The sequence below is a fragment of the Nesoenas mayeri genome (assembly GCF_963082525.1).
Source record: "Nesoenas mayeri genome assembly, chromosome: 1".
NCBI classification, from domain to species: Eukaryota; Metazoa; Chordata; class Aves; order Columbiformes; family Columbidae; genus Nesoenas; species Nesoenas mayeri.
Genome location: NC_137541.1, coordinates 158,475,500 through 158,497,573, shown reverse-complemented (window position 1 = coordinate 158,497,573; position 22,074 = coordinate 158,475,500). Strand labels below are relative to the sequence as shown.

At 35.2% G+C, this 22,074-nt stretch overlaps 1 protein-coding gene across 5 annotated transcripts in view; it reads right to left on the bottom strand.

The window, feature by feature from the left end:
• Window positions 1-22,074, bottom strand: part of DOCK9 (dedicator of cytokinesis 9) — a gene marked incomplete at both ends in the record, with an annotated part of 103,442 nt that overhangs the window by 29,238 nt on the left and 52,130 nt on the right. For 4 of the 5 annotated variants that reach the window (XM_080341220.1, XM_080341219.1, XM_080341222.1 and 1 more), the window contains 15 exons: window positions 1,333-1,399; window positions 2,133-2,247; window positions 5,471-5,604; window positions 7,151-7,271; window positions 8,736-8,852; window positions 9,636-9,814; window positions 13,168-13,279; window positions 13,905-13,988; window positions 14,693-14,839; window positions 19,795-19,866; window positions 19,992-20,117; window positions 20,258-20,327; window positions 20,462-20,577; window positions 20,977-21,066; window positions 21,685-21,771. In XM_080341220.1, the coding sequence (XP_080197346.1) occupies window positions 1,333-1,399; window positions 2,133-2,247; window positions 5,471-5,604; window positions 7,151-7,271; window positions 8,736-8,852; window positions 9,636-9,814; window positions 13,168-13,279; window positions 13,905-13,988; window positions 14,693-14,839; window positions 19,795-19,866; window positions 19,992-20,117; window positions 20,258-20,327; window positions 20,462-20,577; window positions 20,977-21,066; window positions 21,685-21,771 (1,637 nt within the window). Of the gene's footprint in view, window positions 1-1,332; window positions 1,400-2,132; window positions 2,248-4,649; window positions 4,824-5,470; window positions 5,605-7,150; window positions 7,272-8,735; window positions 8,853-9,635; window positions 9,815-13,167; window positions 13,280-13,904; window positions 13,989-14,692; window positions 14,840-19,794; window positions 19,867-19,991; window positions 20,118-20,257; window positions 20,328-20,461; window positions 20,578-20,976; window positions 21,067-21,684; window positions 21,772-22,074 lie in introns of all 5 variants that reach the window. The other variant, XM_080341218.1, reaches the window with a different exon arrangement.

Genomic DNA, 22,074 nt, shown 5'->3' with positions numbered 1-22,074 from the left:
GTAGGTCAGTTGTCTCCAAACTGCGGAAACAGAATGGTGTTTGCCTCCCTCAGACTTGTCACTGTATTTGCAAACTAACCTCAATTCCCCTTTCTGATGTCTTCTTGTCTTTTTTAGATTCTAAGTTTTTCAGAAAAAAGTTCTTTGCACGGCAAGTGTCTACCTACCAGAAACACTGGCTTACAGAGGTAATCAGAAACTAACGTAATGACCTGTATTAATAAAAATCATTATCAAAAAGAACTTCACTTGCATTGCAAAATACTCCTAGAATTGGAAGGCAGACTTTTATGAGTCGTGCTCGTGCTCTAGTTTGAGGAACTGTGATATGAACCACTGCATTAATGAGATGGAAACTTTATTCTGTGTTCCATATACTGCCATTGTGATGGAACTCTTCTTTGATAATTAGTAATTGCAATTACTGATTTGATCACAAACCAGTCCTATCCAGCCCTTAAATAAGAAATATCTAATAGCAAAATACTGCTCATCATTGATTCTGTATAGTTCACACCTCAGGCTTCAGAACTTACTAAGAAGGCTCATTTTCTTGTTCAGTTTTGTCTCTGGTACAATCAATATCATGCCAGATGTATTCAAATGATGAGTTGAAAGACTATCTACAATATAGTCTTTAAAAAAAGACCATGAGTAGCATATTCCATAACACAATTAACAACTGATATTGCACTGATTGAGCCTCTACTACGGAAATAAAGGAAAGCAGTCCAGTGAAACAGCAAGGAAGCAGAAAGTCTTCTGTGGCACAACACTTCACACAAACAGCACCTTTTTCACTTTTTGTTAACGTTATCGGTCAGTTCTCATGAACAAACTCACTAAATGTGCAGAGGGGTGCAGTGCACCCATTAATAAATACTGCATTCATCCTATATCTTTTCCCTTACAGAAAGGCAGGAGACAAAATAGGAATGCTAGGGGGATGGTTCATATATAGCCCTTTGTTCCTGGGGTTATGCAATTCAAACAATTTTGATATGTAACCATATGACTTCAGCAGTTCACGTTACAAGGTGCAGGCAGGTAACAAGATGGTTCCTCTTCTATAAGCACAGCAATATTCTGAGCACTATTTGCTGTTTAGGAACTCCTGAGAGATCACTTCTGTGTAGCCTTAAATCCAGAAACTATCACAGAACTGGACAGAGATGCAACTGTGCAGATCAAGTTAAGGACTTCTAAATAGACCAAGATTGTATTATTTTTTCAAACAAATAAAAACATATAAATACACTTAAATCCACACTCATGTTTTTTAACAGCATAGCAAAACGTACGATACTATGACAAGTTCAATGAAAATCTTACTCTGTAATCGTGAAAAAGTCCATGAGTTCAGATTTTGTAGCCTTGTTCCAATATGTAAACAATGCATCTAGGAAAATGAAAAATATTAGAAACAAGATAAAGGCAGCAAACACAAAAATATTAAGTGGAAGAGTTAACATCAGTTCTTAGTTTTCAAGCAATGAGGATTCAGAGAATCTAAAAATGCCTTTTGAGGTACAGACAACTACTACTATTTAAAGTTTTCCTCGAAGCTAACGATACAAATGTACATACTAATTCTCCAAATGAGTTGCTACAATATGCTTTCAATTAATCTATACAATTAATCTCATACAATTACATATTTTAAACAATAATAATTGTGTAGTCAGTATTGACTAGTATTCTAAAATTATAAGACTTCAGAACACTTTGGACTGTTAGTCCTATAACCCTGTTTCTTTATAAACTGGTCTCAACAGTTTTAAAATTTAAATTTATGTTTTCTTATTTTTTAATTTACAGTGCATTACACTGGGTAGTTTTTCAGCACAGGTTTGAGATTTTCTTTATTTGCACAGATTTCTTACAAAGCCTATAGTAACATAGCCAAGACCTGGTCTCTTTTGCCAAAAATGTTCAAAATTAGCTAAAGAATTCGAAATTATTACAAAGATGTGTGGCAAAGTATATTTGACTCTTGTACTTTTCCAAGAGAACTGAGACAAAAAGTGTACCTACACCTAAAATACTCTGCTGATTTTGAAAAAGTATTAAAATCACAGGCATGAATCCAACACATGATTTCAAATTTATGAAAAACAGCTGGAGTTCCCTACCTTCTGACATACTTCTTAAAATATAAAGGAAACACATGAGCAGACTTTTGATCTCCGCTTGGTCAAGTTTGTCATATCGAACAACAGAACTTCCTAAAGTGCTGCTCTGTTGGTTCTGAAAAGAAAACAGACATCACTTTAAGAACTCTTCAGCCAAAACAGAAGAAACTAAAATGTTTTAACTTGTCTTATTAATTCCTGCAACAGAAAAGGGATCACAGAACAGAGACAAAAATGTTTCATGTAGAGACATGTCACTAAAACACACATTACACACATGAAGTATACCAAATTAAGCCTCTATACCGTTTTTACTTTTACTTCCTTCTTTGTATGATTTTTCCCCCCTCCAGATGGTGGAGTAAGAGGAAAAGTTTACCTAGCAGTGATTATTAATCAAGTTAATGATACATAGGTACCCCACTATGTAGAAATCAGGCATGGCCCTTCTGCTTGGATGAAGTACTTTAACAATAAATGCTACTGTTAAGTGATACATATATACTTCTTTGCTCTTGAAGACGCTTTATGCTGAACTGTAGACAGACCTACCTCTGCAATATTCTTTGCATTTAAAGATGTAAGAACCTCAAGGAAAACATACATGAATGGCAATACTATGCATTGTGGAAGATTAATAACTGAGCAGTGACTTGCCCTTGCCAAAAAAACAAAACAGAAAAACCCAAGCCAAACCAACCAAACAAAAGCCAGACCCAATCTTTCTCCCTGCTTATTTGTTTATACAATTCCTACACTCGTGGGAAGTTACTGAGCAATGCTCAGTGCTTATGTCTTTCTGTAAAGAAAAGCAAAAAAACCAGACTGTAACTGATTTTTCAAAATGTGTACGACAATAAAAGGGAAAAAAAATTGAACTTTAGGCAAAGATTTATCTGTAAAGAATAACTTCCACACAATCAAATGTTATAAAATCCTCAGTCTGAGGATAAATTTTGCTCTTTGCAGTACCTAATTCTCACTTCCAATATGAGACCAGTTATGTGAATAGAAAATGAACCAGACATTCAACAAGTTTTTTGTTAAGTCAGCCGTCTGGTACAATTGATCTGTGCAGCTCCCTGGTTTCTACAAGGAAGTTGGAGCACCTTGACTCCATGACCTTTTTAAAAACACATAACAGGTTTGGAAGAAATCTGTCACATTGAAATTAGAAAAAAAAAATAAAAATGAAAACATAAGACATGTAAAAAAGCACTTGGTTTCACAAACAAAGCAAGAAATGTCATTACCTCAAGGGTAGAATAACCCTCCCTTTCCAGGAACACTCCTCACTGAAAGCAGGAGACAGTGCTAATCCGAGAGGGAACATTTCACAGCACACACATCCATTGACTGCTGAGCCCTTTAACGCATTCCATGTAAAAGGAAAGAATTACAGTCCTAAAGCAATCTGTGTAAATATGTCCCACACCAGCCATTGAATGGATGTGCAGTGAAACTGAATGTAAAACTATGATTAACACTGGCCAGAATTTACTGTAACTTAAGAGGAGATCAACACCTATAAACGCCTGATTACTGCAGATTCTAAAGACCCTACAAACTGTTTTATCTTTGAAACGTCACCAGTGAACAAGGATGTACTACTGTGCAACGTTATGGATATGGAAGTAGCACAGGCAAATAATGGGTGGCTAAGCAGAAACACAATTAAGAGTTTCCTAGACTTTGTGGTACTGTCCAGGGCACTACATAATATTCCCTCTAAAATAGCTGAACAGGTAAATGGATAAAACTAGGACTACAGCTACTCAGAAGCTTAATTTAAAATAATGTCAGTAACCTATAAATTATGCACATGTTAAAATAGAAACTGATATACTTCCAGTTGATTCTGATTCCACAAATACAGTTCTATGGGTTATTCTGAAAAAAAATTTAGAACAAAAACTTGGCTCTTCACTAATGATATCAAGCAACGAGCAAAAATTGGAAGATAACGTGCACTGAAAAACAGATCTACTAGAAAGTTTGTAAAGCAACAAATGGAAGCCAGAATTAAATATTATTCAGGGGAAATATTAACAGCATGCAAAACACAAATCCTGTATTACCTAAATTGGCAGACCAGAGCAGAATTTTCAAAGGATACTGACTCCTTTGAAAACCCTTTCAGTTGGTAAAAACACTACACATTAATAATTAACAACGTGACAACTAAGTAGTAGATGACAGCATTGCCATTTAGCAACAGTGGACGCACAAAATATTTATTTATTTATTTACTTGGTCAATGTCAAAGACGACTTTTTAGTTCTATTTATATTAAAAACCCTAAAGACCCAAATTCCATTGATACTTAAGCTGATTGGATTTTTATGCTTAAATTAAATCATGTACATGAACTACTTCAAGTTTGGCATTTAATAGCATTTTACATGGTTATATCACACATATTAGCCTTGAGATTCAACTGTTGCAAAGAAGCGGCAAAACTACTGATCACACATTTCACTCAGAAGCTTAACTAAACCAAGCACAAAAACCAAGTACTTCTTGTAACTGAAGAGAGAAAGCAGCATGCAAAATTTTCTCTGGCAAAGCTGGAACTGTCAGAAGTGAAAAATCCATAGTAACACGGTTTTTCTTGGCAGGGTGAGAATTTTCTTCTTCTTCTCCATTAGGGCGCATAGCATGAGCAGAGTGCCTTCTGAGAAGCTTCTCTCTCTGCCACACGAAGGCATGTCAGAGTCAAGGGGAAAAAGTTAACATGTCGTGACTTGCACAACAAGATGTAAGAAAATGAAACGTGATCAGTATCAACACAAGCTCTAGAAAGACACGACTGAATACCTCATAGCTACTGCAGCCAGAGCGCCTAATTTGTAACAGTTTTAAAATGAAATGTTTTAGAAAAAGTCAAACTAGTATGAAAGAAATCACCTAGAGAAAGCACAGCAACTCTTTTTTTCAATGTTTTAAAAACGCTACATATCTTGTGTACAGAACAGGATGGAGTGAAGGTCTCCACAAAATCAAAGCAGCTGTCCTAACTAGAATTCAGTTCTCTCAAGCGAAATTCAATACACTTCATCTAGTGCCTTTCTCTAGCAAAGGAAACAACTGCTTGCTTATGTCTCTACATTGAAAATCTGCTTGAATTTTCTGCAAAACAGTTTAATAAATACAACAGAAAAAGAGTTCATCTGACAACTATTTTGCAAAAGAAACACTTATGTAAAACATTGCTCTACAGTTAGTATAGAAAGCCCATTTCCCAACAGAGATTAGTTCCCGTAGGAGTTAACTTCTCTATGAGAATTAAGATGAAATTTTAGGCATACACACTTTGTGTTTGTTTGTTCGGTTTTTACCTTGTCAAGAGAATTGCTCTTGTCACTGTGTCTTTCTGGGAGACTGTTTCCAGAGTCTGTACTTATAAGAGAGCCTCTTGAGTCAGCGTTCCTCACGCAATTAATATTTGGAGTTGATGTGGTGTATGGAGAAGCTAAAAAAACCACAAAACAATACAATCTCAAATGATACATACACTGTAAAGACACACCATAGTTTAGTCAGACTTTTATAGCCACTATATATGTATATATGTTTAAGAAAGCAAATTATTAATTCAGTTTGGTTACTTTTAATGAAGACAAACTTTTTCTAGAGTTTCAGCAACATATAGATACACAGACTTATGTACAACTACATAGACACACGTACTTAAAAACATATGTAGCAATACATGACACGCACACTTATATGAAGAAGCACTTTTTTTTTTTTTATAATTGACTAGTAAGTGACACAACTAATTACAGCAGACAACAGCAGAAAAAGAACAGACAGGAGTGTGCCCACAGGTGCACACAAGCAGCACTCTGCTTGGAGGGGGTCTCTAACATAGAATCACAGTATCATAGAATAGTTTGGGTTGGAAAGGACTTCCAAAGACCATCATCTAGTCCAACACCCCTGCAATGAGCAGGGACATCTGCAACTACATCAGGTTGCTCAGAGCCCTGTCCAGACTCGCCTGGAATGTCTCCAGGGATGGGACATCTACCACCTCTCTGGGCAACCTGGGACAGTATTTCACCACCCCCATTGTAAAAAAATGTCTTCCTCGTGTCTAGCCTGAATCTCCCCTCCTTTAGTTTAAAACCATTACCTCTTGTCCTGTTGTAACACGCCCTTCTAAAACGTCTGTCCGCATATTTCTTACAGGCCCCTTTTAAGTACTGAAAGGCAGCAATAAGGTCTCCCCAGAGCTTTCTCCAGGCTGAACAACACCAACTCTCTCAGCCTGTCCTCACAGTAGAGCTGTTCCAGCCCTCTGATCATTTCTGTGGCCTCCTCTGGCCCCTCTCCAACAGGTCCATGTCTTGCCTGTGCTGAGGGCTCCAGAGCTGGACACAGAACTCCAGGTGGGGTCTCAGCAGAGCAGAGCAGAGGGGCAGAATCACCTCCCTTGACGTACTGACCACACTGCTTTTGAGGCAGTCCAGGATACAACTGGCCTTCTGGGCTGCAAGTGCACATTGCTGGCTCATGTCCAATCTTTCATCCACCAGTAACCTCAAGTCTATCTTCTGCAGGGCTGTTCTCAATCCCTTCATCCCCCAGCCTGTATTGATACCAAGGGTTGCCTCGACCCAGGTGCAGGAACATCACGTACAGAATAATGTATTATGACACTCTGGCCATAAGTGACTATGGCAAGTCTTGTCTCCTGTTCCTTTGCACCAAGACAAAAACTATCAGCTTTGACAGGTGAAGAAGCAGCTCTCTTGAAGAAATCGCTTCAGTTTCAAACAGAGAAGCAAACCCAAAAAGATGCCAAAAGAAACTTTTTGTGTACAGACTGAATTCTGACCCACGCTAAACAGCTGATTGCATTACAGTTCTGTTAATGAAAGTAGCAGCAACATTCAAGTACATTATGCAGAAAGCAACCAAAGCTGGACACAGAACAATTATTTCTGGTAACAAATGAAAGAGGAAACGGGTTCCCTTTTCAATTATTTTACTTTATTTTTTTAAGTGCTTACCAATGCCAGAGATAACACCAAATAGATCTTTAGGAAGGTTGTTATCCAATGTGTTTCCTGATTTTTGTGGCGTTACTAGCTGACTTGCAGTTGGCAAATTAAGTGCATCATCCTTTGCACTCTGTTTGGAAAAGAGAGGAAAATATGATGGTTGTTTTTCAGAATTATGGATTTAATGAATATGACACACTTTACCTTCGAGAGCAGTATCTGTTATATATGTATTTCTTAAATTTTCATTTCTATTAAATATGCTCATGTGGTGGATCCACTTAGCCATGACAGCTCAAAAGGATGGAATGAGATGTTCAGGTACCTGTGCAAGGCTGGGACAGCCTAAAACTTAAGTTATCTCAGGAAACATTGAAGAAATGAATATTCCATTGAATTTTAACCAGTATAAAACAGATATTTCCAAGATCCACATGACTTTTATTTCAAACGCCCAAACATTTCTCTTGTTGGAAGGGTATTGTGAATTTCTTTCTTAATATCAAATGGAACACAGCAAGATATGGAAAAGGTAAAATACATTAATAATTAAATCTTGGATTCAATAACTGTGTGCAAATATAATGTATCAATATACATCTTCACAAACTCTATTTGAATTCATTCTCTTGTAGCCCTCTTAAACTACGGTTGTTCCAAAAGCATACTCATTTAAGGTTAAAAATTCTTCCCTAATTTCTAGAAAATTAACCTTTTTATGTGGTCAATTTATTTCAATGTTGGACCGAATTGGAAAACAAGATTAAAAAAAAAAAATCTACCATCAATACACAATATTTTCAGCTGTACAGCAACAGCAACTACTAGGTTGTTCGGATTTTAGTGAATATAATTAATTCACTATATATTAGATATCAGGGGAATATCCTCTTGCATAAAAGTGAATGTGTAAGTGCCTCCAATGCCAGGATCTACAAGAACAGAGCCAAACTACTTATACAAACTAGTAGACAGACTGAAGAGAAGTGTAATTTTTGAGTAAAAACCAGAAGCAATTTAATGAAATCTCTCACAGAAAGTGTATCAAAACTGGTTAACAGATATGAATGGTAGGCCATTAAATTGCAGGGAAAAAATAACATTTTTTACTTCGAATACACTGTTCCTTCAGCTTCATTGGCTGCCCTTCTTAGAACACTCAAAAAGATGCAGCGAGTCCAATCCTATGTGATGTGAAGTTTGTATTGAAATATAAGCACGTGCACCAGAGATACAAAAAGCAAGATGTTACATGGCAGCATAATCACATGGCATTAGAATGACGCTGTGGCAAACTCTGTGGTTGTAGCATTCTCCAGAAATCTTCAAGTAAAGATCAATAAAGGCACTGTTACCTGTATGAAGGACCAGACTAGACCATGTCAGGTATAACTTATCTGGACCAGAGCAACTGCAGTCAAAACCATGAGGGTTAACTAAGCTTTTAATCTTATAAAAAGCAAGGAAAACAAACTGGCAGAATTCTGAAGCTTATGGAACTCTGCTTGCCAGAAGTATTCAGTGTGTCATATACACGTCACAAGTAAATTATGATAAAAATCATTCAGAATGTCAACTAGAAATGGTCACTCACATTGCTGGAAGGGTTAACAGGAAATGGAGACACATCTTTAACATTGATTCGCTGAACATTTTCTATGAGCAGTCCAAAGAGCGGCAAATACATGGTGGCTATTCTTGCTTGATGGCTCTAAATAAAGTTTAAAAGTTCATTAACAAATTACAGATGTAATTTTTAATCACCATGCATGTTTTAAGCTATTGACTCCTAAGATACAATAAAGGAGCACCTAATAAATATCTGCCAAGCCAGAGCCCACATTCATAAGTTCATAAATGGCAAAAGCAGCGATCATCACCGTATTTCATCCAAATTTACGGAAGGTCAGTAAATTTTATTTACTGTTTCAATATAAAGCAGAAAAAACCCTAAATTAATATGATTTTAGCTAAGACTAACCAAGTCAATTAATATTACATTATCTTGATAAGTTAATTATATCTTCCATTAAAACTTTGAGTTTTCCACAGCACAGCTGATGTTAAAAAGAAGTCAGGAAAATTGGAAAACACTGAAAATTTACTACCATGACTTGCAGTTTTCTTATTCTGCATATAGCAGATGATGTAAGGACAGCTTCCAAATATTAAGAATTAAAAATTACTGTTTGATGAAAATAAGAGCTTTAAAAATGTCTGTAGAAATCGGATTAAGAACAACAGTTAAATTACACTGTGCTAAAATGTAATATACACATGTAATTATGTTAAAAGGTGCTTTCACACTTTGGTAAAAATACAGGATTTGCACATTGATTTTAGATGCAATTTTCATACTTATTTTCATCACAGTTTGAACAGAAATAGCATTGCTACAAATCATCAACTTCTGTTGTGAAAGAAAGAAAACTTTCTGCATATGTGCACACTTAATCTTCATTATTTTGTACTACGAGCACAGCAATACACTTACCCTGGAAGCATATCTATCATCAAAAGAATGCTTTATCATCAAATTCTTGAGCACGCTAATCGCAATCTGACGCACATCTCTGAACTCTTGTAATGCGCTGCCCACCTCCCTTAGAAGCAGTCCCACTAAGAAGTGATTTCTACAGAATTCATCGGTTAATGAATAGTCCAGGTGAAGGTCTAGAAGTAAGGTATAAGTTCTATGTAAGGAATGGAATGATTTAAACCAGTTTATCAATTAACTTAAGGTTGAACTAAAATGTATCCAACATTACCGACACATTCATTTATATTCATATATCTAAAATAAACAATCGTAGTTATTTAATCTATCCCTAGCCCAATTCACTGTATAATTAAGCATTTATTAAACAATTATGTATATTCAATCAACAGAAGCTGTAGAAATTTAAAGACATTATTTTTAAAAAATATTTTAAATATTGTCCAATATTCAAAAGTATTGTCATTAAATTTACTTGAACCAGCATCTTATTGCTCCAAATTCAAATTTCATGTCTATATTCAGGCACTGAAAACACAAGTAGTGCACAATGGTTGTGCACATTCTATCTTTCGGGAATTTAGTTGCATGGTAGAATCAGAATTTAATTTTAGTCTGTGGTTCAATCCTAGGTTAGTAAATTTGAGAAACTGCAGCAAAACATGGATTAAGAAGTTTTTTTATTTCTGTATTGAAGTTTTAAGTTCCTTCTCCATTATCTTACACATGTATCTATTACGAATGTAGACTATAAAGCCTGCTAACAACTGTGATATTGGTTCATTGATATTCTCTAAGAAGATGGTCCCAAAAATTTGCGGTGTGTAGTGAAAGTGTAATGAAGAGACTGCGAAGCAACTTTATTTCATAAAACAGTTAATATCTAGTAGTAACTAACTGTAAATCTATACTAAGCCCTATATAGATACACAGATATTATATCGACACACACACAAAACCCCAGCACATCTGACAGAGCAAAGTCAAATTGCTCCCATTTTGGAGTATTTTTTGTGTAATAAAATAATCCAGTTCATTTATGTACTGAATAAATGACAGCTCAAGGGAAACTTTAGTTTGAAGATTCTATTTATTAGAATGTATATATGTTTAAAATTCCATCTGGGGAGGTGTTCAAGACCTTCTCGTAGTCACTGCCATTGTTCAATAAAATAATGAAAAACTAATCTCAAATTGCTTTCATTTTTCAAAAAGAGCTCTTCCAGTAAGGGAATCCAATAAGTCAGAAAGAAAGGGATAAAACAGCACAGACATTCTACAGGCCTCCTGTAACTCACTTAAGAACCAACCATGTCACCTGAGATCTCTTCTGTCTGAAACAGCAAACAGAGCCAGAAATACTTTGAATAAAGGTTTTCTTTCCTGGCTAAACTCCTAGTTTACCGGAGAGCACCATTTTACACTGTTCTTTATTGTGTAATCAGAAACACTGTTTTATCAGGTTTTGCTCTTTTCTTAGGATCCCCTAAACTAACAACTCATAGTCCCTTTTCTATGGAAATAATTATGCCCTGTTATTATCCAAGACACTCCTGGAAGCTGAAAAAGCCAAACTCGGAAATCAGTTCTACGCAGTGGTCCAGCTTCCATTCCCAAACTTTGTTCTGCCACCTTGATGAAAGCTTTAATTACTTATGCTCAACTTTACTAAGCCAGCAGAGTCTAGTGAATAAAAATGTCAGAAAAAAATCATTACAAAAATAGAAATGTTAGGCAGGTTTACTCGTTACTTGTAAAAGTACCTTCCTCACCTCTGGTTCATTGATGTTTGCTATAGTTCAATGCCTGGAAGAAATTAATAGTGTCTTCACAGCCATAAATGCAATAGCTAACATACTATTTGTTTTGGCACAAGGCTAGATGTACCAATAACCCAGGTGGCCTAAACACAGTATTCATGACAAGCCACAAAAGAGGAATAAAGAACCATTGATGAAGTACGCAGGGACAGTGACAGGAAAGCCAAGGCTCAGGTACAACTGGAACTGATAGTAGACATCAACGGCCACACAAACAACTTCTACCACTACTTTAACATTAAAAGCCTGAATAAGAAACGCACAGAATATTTGCTGAATGGGAACAGTGATTTAGAGACAGTGGACCTGGATAAAGCTGAAGCACTCCATACCTTTGTTAGCTTATCCTTCCCTGCCACTGTACCCAGGCCTTAAGAGTCTAGAACAGTGGTGTCAAACTCATTCTCACTAGGGGCCACATCAGCCTCATCATCACCTTCAAAGGGCTGAATGTAATTTTAGGACTGTATAAATGTAACTACTCCTACATGAGTTTAACACCCCTCATCTAGAGACTAGTTTCAAGAAAGATAATTACCTGTAGCAGATGAGGATCGGGTCAGGGATCTCCTGAGATATCTCCGATCATGCAAATCCACAGCACCAGATGAGATGCTGATAAAGTTGGCTGATATAATGGGAAGACCACTCACTATCATCCTTGTTAAGCCATGGTGATTAGGGGTCTCTCATAATTAGGACATTACAATGACTGAAGGTAGACATTGCACACATCTTCGAAAAAGGGCAAGAATAACCCAGGGAACTACGGGTCTCGCTTTGACCCTGCGAAAAGTCATGGAGCAAGTCCTCTTGGAAGGCATTTTTTGGCAAGTGAAGGAGAAGAGTGTGACCAGGAATGGCCAAGATAGATCTAGCCAGGGCAAAACACACTTGACTAACCCGTCTTCTACAATAAACATATTACATCTGTGAACAAGGGAAGAATAGCGGATGTCCACATGGTCACTGTATCCAAACTGAGACATTACAGTCGAGGCAAACAGACACCTAAATGTGCAGAACTAGGTGTATCACTGGGCTCAAAGGCTCGTGGTTAACGGTTTGTACTCTACTCGGAAACCAGCTACAAGAAGAGTTTTCCAGGGCCTATACTACTTAATACTATTTTATAGACCTCAAAGAGGAGATGGAGTGCACCCTCATCAAGGTTGTGGATGGAGTTAAGTCCATATGCTCAAGGGCCACCAAGTTAGGTAGAGGGCTGGAACACATGCCCTATCAAGGGAAACTGTGGGAACTGAACTTATTCCATCTAGAGAAGGGAAGGCCTGAGGTGACCTGAGCAGGAAGTTGGACTACACGTCTACTGAAGTCCCTTTTAACCTAAAATGGGTACATAAAAAAAAGTACACCAAGCCTCACAGTGCAACACACCTACCTATAGGAGTGCTGCAGGCTTCTGCAGCCAGTGAATTATAAGCTAACTCATGGAAAAAAGTAAACTTCATAATCATAGCAGGAAAGGGAGGCAGAGTCAAGGACATGGTTTACCATATCTTTCAATGACTACTTTGGATAGATTACTACCTAAACAATTCTTTAAGTTTAAATGAAAGGATTACAACTTTAGGCTTCTATTTAACAATTTCAAAGTTTCCAATATCTCAAGTAACACAGTCTACACATCTAATAATAAAAAGGTGACATCTAGGAAATATACCATACACTTCTTTGGAAGCATTTACCTTGGTATCTCTGAACTCTGCCTTTTCCAAATGGCATTGGTAGATTCAAAGGTATGTAGTGCTCATGGTTACAGACTACACGGAGAAATTCAAATTTGAATTCAAAAAGAGTCTGCAAAAACAATTTTTGAAGCATAAATTAACAACTGATGCAGTGATTTGAATAACACATTAAAACAGCTTTCTAAGACAAAAGGCTGATTTCTCAGTTTTGCAGTATGAGGGATATAGACTTGTCCAAGTTCCATATGTCAGTAATATAATAATTCCAGCAGAATTCGTACTTGACAACTGGATATAGTTCTATTTACTGTTCCCATTGTCCAAAGTTATTTAAGTTTACTTGTATATTATGCATTGATGTAAGAAAAGTTTGGAGCCACGGAAGAAATTCTTTGGACATCTGGTACATGCTTTCACCACTACAGTAAATGTACAGAAACTTATCAGATGTCAGCTGTTCCAATTTTAGCATTTCTCACATTCATGTTTAAATTTCTGCTTAGTGTTGCACTCTGTCTACCCTCTACCACTTTCGCAATACACATGCTCTGAGGTGGTAAAGTTGCGCCTGAAGATGGGAACCAAAATATGAAAAGGTGGTTTTATGAAAGAAAGAGTAACACGAGGACTTTTAATGTAACTGGGAAGAAGTCTGAAGTTAATGTAGGACTCTATCCACATGCATCAAGAAGTCGCAACTCCTAAATATAGTTTGTTTAAAAAACACTGAGTACCTTCGGATCTCCTGGGGCAAAGCAGCTGATGTAGTTATTGATTTGCTTGAAAACAAAGCCTCTATCCATAAAAGTAAAACACCTCTGAGGAAAACAAGCAAAACAAAGACAGAATTGATTTAGTACTGTCTCAGTGCTCAGTAATTATATTTCTGTATTTAACAAGTTTATTTTCAAAATACATTATTGATATTTCAGTTTGAATATAAAACCAATAAAACCATCAAAATAAATATATGTATACATATATGAAAACCAATTTTTCCCTCAGAGTGCAGAATGTAAATCAATTGCAAATAAAAAGTAGATGAGAAGAACTCTTTCTTGATAGAAAAAAAAAAATACATGCCACTAGCAGCTTTACCTACCATTTTATTTCTCATCATTTTTTCTCCCTACTGGATCTTAGTGGCTGAAAAAGAAAAGGCACTAAAAGGGTCTACATAAAATGCAAGCAAATAAGACACTACTCAATGCATGAAGCTTTTGTAGGATTAGAAAGTAACCTAGATGATATTTTTAAAGAGAGAAAAAAAAAGAAAAATCAAAGTACATTCTGGATAAAATAGAAATACATTTAAAAAATATCTAACTTTTGAACAGATATCCTTGTGATTACAGAAGACACGATTATACTTCAATTTTAAGTTGGATGTAAAATTATACTGAAAAAGCTTTATGCATATTCAGTTTTATATGAGTTTGTTTATTTAACAGTCTTCAAAATCCATGAGGAAACAGTATTACTGTACAAGTTATCACAGAGCCCAAGTGACTTGTTTACCTACTTTTATAAAGCCGGCAAGGCTATGGTTTGCATTTTTTGAAGCCTCTGGATTGTCTCGGTACTTCTGAGTGATGTGTGGCATGAGCATATTAACAACTGTTTCAACTGCATGATGAAAGGAAGCGGAAAATCTCTGGTTTCGCAACAGCTACAAACAAGTTCAGACACAATATTTAATACAGTTTATAACACTAAAATATATCAGAAAATTTACTTTAGAAAAGATATAAATAACCTAACAGGGAGAGGGGAGACAAAGAAAGTTTTCAAATTTTCTCATTTGTCATTTAAAGTCAATTTTCTTTAAATTTAAAATTTTCCTGAACTTTCTAGACTTAGGGGGGAAAAAAGAGCATTTGGTTAAAATAAAATATTACAACATGCATTAACATCTGTTATTAGAATTGAAGCAAGGCAGTCTTTGATGAGAAAAGCACATGTATAAAAGTTAGTAAAAGTAATGTATTAATATTTTTCTATACTACAATAAACCTGACAACAGAAGCTAAGAATAAAAGGGAATCCTTTGATTTACCTATCTTCCTTTCCAAAGCAGACATCAGCTGGTTCACATACAGTAACTGCATTACCAGACTTTCTTTCCTGTTTTGTAAAATAAACTGGTTTTGCTGTTCTGCAACTATATTTTTAATAACTCGCTTTTTCCATTGTAGAAATTCTCACTCACGCTTCTTTCTCTCTCTTGCTCATCAGTGACTTCAAATCTCTGCTCTTCCAAGGCTTCAGAATCTTACTCTCCCTGTTAAGTTTCCACAATCAGAACCATTTTCCCTTGCTTTTAGGTAGTTTGCCGCTCACTTAAAAGATTTCCCTTGTTTTCATGATTTCCTCCTTTCCACTCACCACCTATATTATCTTCATCAATGATTTTGTACATCCTGACCAGTATGGGTCATTAAGTTCCCTTCAGCTTTTTGGCACTGCAGAACCTCTGTTATTTCTCTACACATTACAATCTTCTTTGAAGATTCTGTCTTTGTCTGAAGGGACTTAATGACAGGTGGTGTGAGGCTGAGGAAATTGACCTTGACAAAAAACTATTTCAACTGTACAGACCTCATGTCTTTTCTTTCTGAAAACTGAAATCAAAACATCAAAGTGTGCTGAATACCTTGTTATTGAAATAGTTTTTTGAACTGTATTGAATGCAACATTCCTAGGCAGAATAAGTCATTGTCAAAGCCCTGTACGAATCGATACACAACTTGCTCCCTTTGTGTTTGAACTGCACTCTGAGGTCTCTAGTTCTATATTTTTAAAGTAGTTTTAAAAATAGATATAAAGGTTGAACAAGATCCCTGTATAAATATCAACAGTACTCATGAATGAAATAACAATTACAATTATGTTAGTGGGTATGCCAGTCAGTGTCCTACCATACTTTTGTAACTCAGTCTTTGTTAGACAGTAATTAAATATTTTTAAAAGTGCTACAAAATTCTTGCTATAAAAATAATCAGATCTCACAAGTAGGAAATACCTGAATGCATGTTCCATTTATTACTTTACCCAGTAAGAGAGGAAAAAAAGCTAGCAAAATAAATTATTTGATATTTAAGAGGCTTGTAAATCAACAGGAATGAGGTTACATGCAAACAAGAGGTGAGTTCTGCTCCCTTCTCTTTCATGTCACAATGAAGATGACAATGAGGTTAGTTCTAAAAGTGGAGATGCCTTTTTTAACACAAAATGTGGAGATAACAACAAAAAAAATCTGTCATAAGAAGTCACTCCATTAGTTTACAGGCTATGAACCTTACTTCATGTTATTGCAGCGGAAGAATGAGAAAAAACAGCAGTTCAAGGTGACTCACAGCAAAGTACTAGAATCAAAAGGTTTGTGTTAGAAGTGCACATAAGCATGCAGAACACTTCAAATAGAGTGGGACATCAATATAAATCAGACATGTATTTTCCAGTATCAAACTTAGGGTTTTGGAGCTGGGGGTTTTTGGTTTGGGTTGGGTTTTTTTCGTCTTCAGGTAGAATTATTGCATGCTTCTATACCTGTAAGTCCTAACAAAAACCACAGAATCATTTTTCAAAGTGCAGCACTGAAACTACCAAAAATCTTTGCATGAACTGTTGTCATCCTAGAAAGTTTTATGGCTACAGAACCTACTAAGTCTATAAAAAAACCTCACTGTGCATCCTTATTTTCCGAAATGAAACGGGCTCTCTCATAGTTAAGTGCCAGCAGTATTTAGATCACATTTTTGTAGTTTATCTACCTCTTTCTGACAACTTGGAATGAGAAATAAAAAGCAACTAGCAATTAGTACTTTCTTTGAAAAGAGCCATGCTCTTTCCATGCTCAGTATTTTCTCAGTCCACCTTCTACAAAGTGCATGTATACAATCATGCTGCTAAGACGTAGAGCAAACATTCATTAAAATGAAATTCTATAAATTTTTAGCCTACTTAGAAGAATTTTGTAGGGCAGAACGTTTACTTAAAATGAACAAGACTTTTTCAGAATTGATATGATCTCACAACCCCATGTAATAGATAAAATTTGATGCAACATATTGATGTAAAATAGCACTTAAAGCAAGGTCGTAATACCTAGACCAATTTTCAGAAATATAAACATACACTGAATTGTCTCCTGCCTACATCTTTTGGTGCATTTTAATGAAAATCCTAAGCTTACTTATAACAACCGTTAGAAATCAATCTCAAAAAAGCACAGTTTATATAGCATGTAATTTATAGCATACAGTAAATCACGAAACAAACTGCTCAGTCATTCAAGTACAGCAAACCTGAGGCCATTAGATCTCAGCTACCAGTTGTTACTACTGAAAAAAAAACCACCAGTGCCTTCTCTTACAGTTACTTAGGTCACTTCGACAAAGAGATGGAGGTCTTTCTGAGTCATAGTAATAGTTATGCCTACCCCTCCCCCAATTCACACTGTATTTCCATAACACCAGGTAATCAAATCAGTCTCAGGCATTTGTAACTGACACACTCTTCCTTTAACAACTTTGTTTTCCCTAAAATGAAAGCCTTATTAAATTGAATTTGTTCCTCAGATGTACAGGCTGGTGCTTCCAAATAGAATTTCTTATTATGATTACACAAGTCAGTAAAGACACATTAGCTTTGAGCAAATGAGTTAGTATAGCACTTGTGGAAGAAATAAATGTATATATATATATACATTTAAAAAATTATATATATATATATACACATTTTTTTAATGTATATATATTGATTATATATATACATATATATATTTATATATATATAAAAACTAGTACCAATGTGAATGCTCACCAATGGTAGAATATCATACTATACGAGAGACATAGATTATTTGGGAGAGGATACTAAAAACCTGCACACTGGCTGAGTCATTCTGAAAATGGAATTGCATTTGTTTTTTGTTTAACACAGATTCCTGCTTTTAAAAGGATGATATTCTACTGTACTTATTTTTATCCACCATCTGACCTCCATTTAAAAATGTAATCCCTATTGTAAGGAAGTTATAATTAAATTAAGGAAATTGGTTTGCAAGACAGTAAGTTAGTGGTTTCTTTGAAGATTTTTTTTAAACAAATAAGATGTTTCCACACTTGAGAGGATTTCTGTAGGTTTGTTAAAGTCACGAAAAATTATATAAACTTTGTTTAGCCCAGCAAAACCAGCATGTTTTTATTTTTCAGAGTGTCACCTACCAAATCCAACAGAAAACATCCTCCAGCTATACAAGTTTCACACACACCATGTTTCAAAAAGCTTGCCCAGATGCACCACATTCTATAATTAGATAAACTGTATCTTCTCATAGAGCTGAATACTATAAAATAAAAAGTACTGCCAGAACTGTCAGGTAAGTACCAAAACCAACAACATTATTTGAGGTTTTTTCAATATAGTTTTTAAATCATAAAATTTAAATTCAATTCCAGAAGTCTCCAGAAATTTTCAGCTTTAAATAAGAATGTCTGCTTTATAAGATTATGCTTTCATTTCAGTTGAATGGATTAATTAAATTAATAGAATTAATTGAACTGATTACAGTAAGTTCAGACTAGTGGGATGATATAAGAAATACTCCATTCGGAGAGTGAAAAGAGGCACAAACTCCTTCCTCAAGGAATACCAAATTAACAATGGAAATTTAAGTTTACATATCCTGAATTATTTGAACAGATACTATGAAACAGGAAAAAAAAGTGAAGAGCATAAAAATTAATTTGACCAATTATCACATGGAGTTCACATGCTTCTTAAACAAAAAATGAATCGATGAAATCTATTGAAATAGAAAAGCCCAGACACTTAAAGTGAGTTGAACTGGGACTGAAATTCTACTGATCATATCACAGCAAAAAAGTATTAAGTGTAGCACTCAAAAGATTTTTTTCCTGATCATTGTCCAAACAATTATGTTTTTTCTCCCATGTTCAGACTTCCACTTATGTTCTAAATACACTGTGAAAATACTGATAAAGATTTCAGATCAACCCGATATGTTACCCAGTTGAGACTATTTAGTGTATCTGAAACTTTACTTTCAAGATTTAATACAGGAGTAAACTGAACAGCTGTCACCAATGTAAGAAAAACACTACTTAAAGGACAAGTTGGTAGAAAAATGCCTGCTTCTAAAATTTTAGCATTCTCCTTCCAGCATAGGAAATAACACGGAATTAAATATGGATACTAAATCTTGCATACAGAAGGATTGTAAACTGCATGATTCACTGTTCTCAGAGTAATTTTACAGAACAGCTACAGTAGTGCTCAGGAAAAAGCCCACATATTTTACTCATACTGAAGAGTCTGATGATTTACACAGACTGGTCTGCTGTATGGATTTTAACCTTTTATAATAATGTTGAATCTAGCCCTGTAGTTTTTTTCTAGATAATATTGCAGGCGATTTCTCCCACTGCTTTGCTTTTTCCCCCTCCCTTTCTTATAAATAAGGTTATTATATAAAAAAATCATAACCATGTATATATAAAACTACTCATAATATGCAATAAAAATAGTGTTTGGAGACAGAAGAGACATTAAAATTTTCTCTTTAGAATAACATGGAGTTTTTTGCAAGAGTTGACATACCTTCACTTTAGAGTTTTCTATCAAATGCTGAGCCATTGATTTTATCAGGACATCAAAGAAAAACCATGAATACTGCAGAGAAAATAAAACATTCTGTAAAATTGCCATATGCATTCAATATTTCAATACAATTAGTTCCTGTTCTTCAGTCATGCCCAGATATGAACATACAGTAAGAAGTATAGTTCAAGATATACCTTAAGTAGCTTGTTGCTTGTGAGAAAGTCAGCAGATGGCTTTAAAATTGTTGTCATGGACTTAGTCAATTCTTCATGTACTGTCTTATATTCAGAAGCAACATAGGGTTCAGCTTTGTAAGCATACTTGGGGAGGAAAACATGAATACAATATGAATTACACCATAATGTGAAATGATTGAAATTAAGCAGATGCAAATAAATTTAAATATACTCTTTTTTAGAGAAAAAAAAATAGAGAAAATATTTAATTTACTTTTACCTACCTTGACATAAGATCTCAGGTAACTATCCAAGCCTTCTTCATGACACTGCGCAACAATATGGATGATTACCCTAAACAGAAGTCAGAAACCAAGTAAGCCTAGAAAGAAAGCTATGACCGCAATAGCAAAAATGCTACTCGGTTACAGATTTAGATGATAACCCAGACATCACTTAAACTCCATGAGGCACTTAAAATTCTTTACCTTGTCACATTGACTGCAACTTCCTCTTGAGTTGCTCTAGTGAGAACTCTGAACAACTGGTTTAGAACAGTGGGCAGGAAAGCTATCATCACATGGCCCTCCATAGCATGAAGGCTCTAAAAGAAAGCAGTAATACTGTCACTTCCCTTGAAACAATGGCATTTAAATCACAAATTCTGCAACCATAAAATTTACTGCAAGTCTTTTTCCAAAAATACACACTGCTTGCACTATTTGGTGTTAATTACTCAAAATACGAACACAAAGCAATTGAGAATAGTTTCCAACATTGATATTTGGTAAATACTTTCTCCATTAAGATAAATTAGGGATAAAAATTAGGTTTTATTAAAAGCAGTTTAGAAGTAGTAATTTGTACTTCTCCATTGAAATGCACACTAGGTAATGCTTCAATGAAAAGACTACCTGTGTACACCACAGCAAGCTGACACTGACACTCTGGTACAAAAAGTATAAATAAATCATATAATGTGTTATTCACTGCCATTTTATACCTTAAGATATTTTACAAGGTCAGTTCCTAGTGCACGAGCTCCAGACTCCGTTTTCTGACAGTACTGAAAAAAATTATGCAAATGCTGGTCCTGTCAAAGACAAGAAGAACAAAAATATCTAGCATTACTATCCATCATCCAAAATAGAACACATTTATATATATAGGAATCCATATAGGTGTCCATAGATTCAATGTTCAAAAATAATTGAAGTGCACTATTCCAAAGACTAATTTAGTCTATATGCAACATTGGGGCTTTTTTAACCAGTATGAGAAATTTCCAGTGATTTTTTGAATACCTATTATACAAACCACTGCATATACTTGCTTCAAACCAACTGATATGCAGAAAATAGCATACTTAATATTAGTTATCCCAATCAAGCATAATATGTATTTTATGAGCAGCTATAACACAACTCATTGGTTTCTAAACATGCCAGTAAATAGACAACAAACAGGAAAATTCAGACTGGAATGAATGACAATGTTAGATAAAAGGCTCACATTTTGAATAACTTCCAATTAAGATCTGCTGTTTTTCACAGCTAATGTGAAAGAGAGATACCATTCAGAGTATTCAAGAGACAAAAAAAGTAAGAGATCAGCATAATGAGTTTAAGAATCTTCCCAATATTGTATATACCTATAACAAACATGCATTATTCTTTAAACTTTCTCTAGTTTAATTTGTTTTATAACTCACCTGTGTATACACAGTTGACACCAGATGAGTGGATATTTTTAACAGTTGTTTGCCTCCATCTACCCATTTAATTTCAGGACCAGAATGCTGCATGCACAAATGTAGAGGAAAAGTAGAATAATGTAGCGGTATATTAGAGTAAAATAATTTGATTATAGTACCACAAACAACACCTTTTTTTTAAATAATAGTTTGAAGAAATGTGTGCAATGAATAAAGTCATAAAAGAAAAGGAAAATTATGCAGGCAATATTAAAAAAAGCATTTATGAAACTTAAAATGTTGTGTTTTTTTTTTTAAAGTCCCACAGTCGTTTCCTCACTGGCTAATGAAAGAGCTTCTCGGTAAGTCACAGATTTCATGTTTCCCCTACACCTCTGCAAAGAAATG